The following is a 4,530-nucleotide window of genomic DNA, read 5'->3' on the forward strand; positions in this document are numbered from 1 at the left end:
CACGCGAACCAGGAAAGAAAAAAATGCAGAGAAGAAAGGAAAGAGAGAGAGAGAGAAGAGAGAGAGAATAATAGAAATATTTAATTATTTAATCGGATAACAATATTTAAATATTAAAAGTATTTTGAATAATAGAACATACTCTTATACCCTTAAAATTTTGTCACGTCATCAAAACGTGAAACTTAACGTCCAAATATTGACGGAAGTGAGGTCTTGTAATACGTGTTTGAGTTCTAAATTGAGTTTTGCAATATTTTCGAGTCCGGGGGGCGAAATGTAGCGAATGTACGAGTTTAGGGAGGCAGGGGTAAAAATAGGATTTATTTAAAAAAAAAAAAAACCTAAACTAATAGTCTCGTAGAGAAATCTTCTCCCTAATTTCCCTTCTCCTTCGAAAATCTTGCAACCCTAGAAACCCAGGAAAGAAGAAGTCCCAGATAGAGAGAGAGACTGAGTCTGGTCTCGATCCATGACGATCAACCATCTTCTCGCCGCCGTTTCCCGGCGCTCCGCTGCAAGGAGAGCCCCGCAAGCCATCCGCGCCGCCTCTTCGTCGCCGGCGATCGCGGATTCCTCCTCGCCACCGGTGACTCCATCGCCTCCGCCACCGGACGCCATGATCTACGACCGCCTCGCAGAGGCCGTGAAATCGAAGCTTGCTCAACTCGAGAATCCCGATCCGAGGTTCCTACGCCACGGCTCGCCGCGTCCCGCGGTGGCCGATCATACTCGTATCCTTTCTGCGCCGGAGACGAAGATTACGACGCTCCCGAACGGCCTGAGAGTCGCGACGGAGTCGAACCTTGCCGCGAAGACCGCGACGGTCGGAGTTTGGATTGACGCCGGTTCGAGATTCGAGACGGAGGAGACTAATGGTACGGCACACTTTCTGGAGCATATGATCTTCAAGGGGACGGAGAGAAGGACGGCGAGGGAGTTGGAAGAGGAGATCGAGAACATTGGAGGTCATCTCAACGCCTATACCTCCAGAGAACAGACCACCTACTACGCTAAGGTGTTGGACAAGGACGTTCCGCAGGCTCTTGATGTTCTCTCGGATATTCTGCAAAACTCCAAGTTCGAAGAACATAGGATTAGCCGCGAGAGGGATGTCATCCTCAGGGAGATGGAAGAGGTGAGGTTTTTTTTTAAATTTTTTTTAAAATACTGGTGCAGGATTTATTTAATTTCTATTATTATTATTATTATTGTCATGTGTGGCTTCATTAAGTTTTTGGCGTGATTGGATATTTGTGCATATGTTATAATGTATGTTAAAGTCCGAATCTATTCTTTTTTCCACAAGAAGAAGAAGAAGAAGACGACATAAATGATGGGCAAAGTGTGGTTTTATTACTAGTGATTTTCTATGAACTATATTAGTACTAATAGTTTTATTCCTAGAGAAGTGACGGGAGTACTAATTCATATTGGTCCTCAATCAGTGAGCTAAGATTTTATTGGAAACACACGTTTAACATGCATTCGTATTTATCTCTATCTATATATTTTTCATTAGTTTTGTATGTTTTTCGTCGTTCAATTTACTGGTATATTGTTGCATTTTTAAAAATTAAGTGTTCCTGGTGCAGGTTGAGGGTCAAACTGAAGAAGTTATCTTTGATCATTTGCACGCGACTGCATTCCAGTACACTCCTCTTGGCAGAACAATTCTTGGGCCTGCCCAGAATATTAAGACTATAACCAAAGAGCACCTCCAGAACTACATAAAAACACACTACACCGCTCCAAGAATGGTAAAGGAGAAAATTTTATCTTACTGCATACTTCCAATTGTGTTGAAGACTCGCAGTTTTCACCTTTGTTGTTTTTCGTAGATATTCAAGATCTATTAACTGTCCATTATTTAGGTGGTGGTTGCTTCTGGAGCAGTTAAGCATGAGGATTTTGTTGACAGAGTCAAGACTTCTTTCACCAAGCTGTCATCTGACCCAATGACTGCTTCCCAGTTAGTTGAAAAGGAGCCAGCTTCTTTTACTGGGTCTGAGGTATGAGTAATTTCCTATTCGTACATTATTTCCTTGTGACTTTCTTCGACTTATATATCTTTATGTCTATGCTTGTAAACAACAGGTCAGGATTATCGATGACGATATTCCTTTGGCACAATTCGCGGTTGCTTTCAGTGGAGCAGCATGGACAGATCCGGATTCCATTGCGTTGATGGTCATGCAGGCTATGTTGGGTTCGTGGAATAAGAATGCTGGTGGTGGAAAGCACATGGGGTGAGCCTTTTTTTATTGATAATCAGAACTTTGTTTGGTTGATATGTTCTGTAATCTGGTCTCTCTCGAAGAACATACGTTGATCAGTTTTTTCCACAAATGACCGCAGTTCGGAGCTGGTACAGAGGATTGGAATTAATGAGATTGCTGAAAGTATGATGGCGTTCAACACCAACTACAAAGACACTGGCCTGTTTGGTGTTTATGCTGTTGCCAAGGTGCGCTGCCTCTTTTAACTTTTTTAAAAAAAAAAAAAAAAAAAAAACTCAAATGATTCAATGCGTATTTTTTTAGGGATAACATGGCTTTTACGGCCATATCTGTGAGACTGCATTTTACTTTTTTGTGGCAAATTGAAGTGATACTTGATTTTATCCAAATTTTGTTTCAATCATGAAGTTTAATGAAACTCTTGATTTCGTTATTTATTATATGCTTCTGGGAGTAAGCCGTTTCTGTCGATTTTTCAGAATTCAAGTTTATATGTACTCTTTATTGTTTATATTTCAGCCGGATTGCCTAGATGACTTGGCCTTTGCAATAATGCATGAAATTACCAAGTTAGCTCATAGAGTTTCTGAGGAGGATGTTATCCGTGCTCGTAACCAGGTAATCCCGCAATGTGCTTTGGATTGTTTTCAATTTTACGATTGCTAGATTATTTCTCGGTGTAATGGTCCTGCCACTTCATATGTATATAGGCTTCTTCTTACGATGATTGTATATGAAACTTCTATTAGATTGTACTTGTGACTAGACAGTCACATTTGGTCAACAATCACTCAGCGCTGGTCCAATTATTATGAGATTAACTGCCATTCTGATATCCTGTGCAGTTGAAATCTTCTCTGCTGTTTCACATTGATGGAACAAGTCCTGTGGCTGAAGACATCGGTCGCCAGGTACATCTTTTCATAGACTATTCAGTAGCTAAAAAAATAGGATGTCCTAATCAATATCAGCTATGTTACTGACCATGTCACTCCCATCATCAGTCGTTTTAAAACAGTTCTCTGTTTTTTTTTGTAGCTACTTACATACGGCCGAAGAATTCCATTTGCAGAGCTGTTTGCCAGGATCGATGCTATTGATCCCAGCACCATCAAACGTGTTGCAAACAGATTTATTTATGACAGGGTAAGAACAAAAAAGTAAATATTTAATGCTCTCTATAACTCTTTGTCATCAAACGGAATTTAATTTGGTAGTTCTAGCGCAATAATCCTTGAACTATTATGCGGGTACTTGTTGGTCACAAACTAAATTTTGGAGCAAAATGGTCGTTGAAGTATCTTTTTGTAAAATTTTAGTCACATTTGCATAAAAATATTAAACTTTATTTGATGAAATTCAACACATAAATTACTATCGTATTCACAAATTTAAACAGCTTTTAAATTTTAGAGGCATCCTTGACAGAATCATGCTCGAAAAATAAATTTCTTTTTGCTTTTATTGTGTTTTTTGGTTCAGAGTATAATTTAAATCGTTTTTTACATTAAATATAACAAGTAAGAAAAGGGACAAAAATGCTATATCGAGATTTTGAAGACCATTTTGCTCTAAAAATAGTTTAGGGACTAAAACGCCAATTTGCGTAGTAGTTAATGGACTATTTGCTTTAAAATCATTATACGTTTCACAATATTTACAAGGAATAATGGATTTGAATGTGTGTTGGGAGACAGGACGTTGCTATAGCGGCTATGGGTCCGATCCAGGGCTTGCCCGACTACAACTGGTTTAGACGCAGGACCTACTGGAACAGATACTAGTTCTCTCTTTCATCTTATTTATTTCCTTGCAACCCTTCTCCAGCAATCTGGCTCCGGACATTTGGTTACTTTTTTGTGTTTCCAACTGTTAACCCTCCAAAGCTTTCAAGAAAGGGCTGGTTTTTATTTTTTGAATAATGTTTTTAGAACACTATCTGCTACAGTTCATATTGGAAAAATAAAGTTTGTTTCTCAAAGATGCGAGACAGTGAGACATGCAACTGTGTTCTTGATATTTCTGTCTGAGAGGTTGTGAATTTTCGTTCATATTCAAGTCAGTTTCTTCTGCTACAGTTTTATGATTTCAAAATTGGCTTAGTTTATATCAATGAACGAGACAACATGCAGCTATATATATATTGTAAATAATTGGTATGCTCAAATATGGGTAAATAATTAATTACTCTACACTTAACTTATTGACTAATATACTCAAATTTTCACTATAAATATACGAGTATGATGAAGGAAAAATCTGTCCCAATTTTTACAATTCACTCTTTCAT

The 4,530-nt window shown here is 38.6% G+C and overlaps 1 protein-coding gene across 1 annotated transcript; it reads left to right on the forward strand.

Moving 5' to 3' along the window:
* Positions 1-343: 343 nt before the first annotated feature.
* On the forward strand, positions 344-4,317 carry MPPBETA (Insulinase (Peptidase family M16) protein). The gene is made up of 9 exons (XM_089615723.1): positions 344-1,138; positions 1,596-1,760; positions 1,875-2,012; positions 2,098-2,249; positions 2,359-2,467; positions 2,760-2,858; positions 3,086-3,151; positions 3,279-3,386; positions 3,938-4,317. Exons 1-9 carry the CDS (start codon positions 473-475, stop codon positions 4,022-4,024), a joined length of 1,590 nt encoding a protein of 529 aa, XP_089471849.1. The 5' UTR covers positions 344-472; the 3' UTR covers positions 4,025-4,317.
* The last annotated feature ends 213 nt before the right edge of the window (positions 4,318-4,530 follow it).

This window comes from Urtica dioica, chromosome 1 (genome assembly GCF_054948205.1).
Source record: "Urtica dioica subsp. dioica isolate 48M chromosome 1, U.dioica_male_clone48M_v1_H2, whole genome shotgun sequence".
Taxonomy (NCBI): Eukaryota; Viridiplantae; Streptophyta; class Magnoliopsida; order Rosales; family Urticaceae; genus Urtica; species Urtica dioica.

Bases quoted from the DNA above. Each gene is read 5' to 3' on its own strand.
- MPPBETA (XM_089615723.1), top strand. From the start codon at position 473: ATGACGATCAACCATCTTCTCGCCGCCGTTTCCCGGCGCTCCGCTGCA. The intron at 2,250-2,358 runs GTGAGCCTTTTT...AAATGACCGCAG, and splicing joins GGTGGTGGAAAGCACATGGG to TTCGGAGCTGGTACAGAGGA. The intron at 2,859-3,085 runs GTAATCCCGCAA...TATCCTGTGCAG, and splicing joins TTATCCGTGCTCGTAACCAG to TTGAAATCTTCTCTGCTGTT.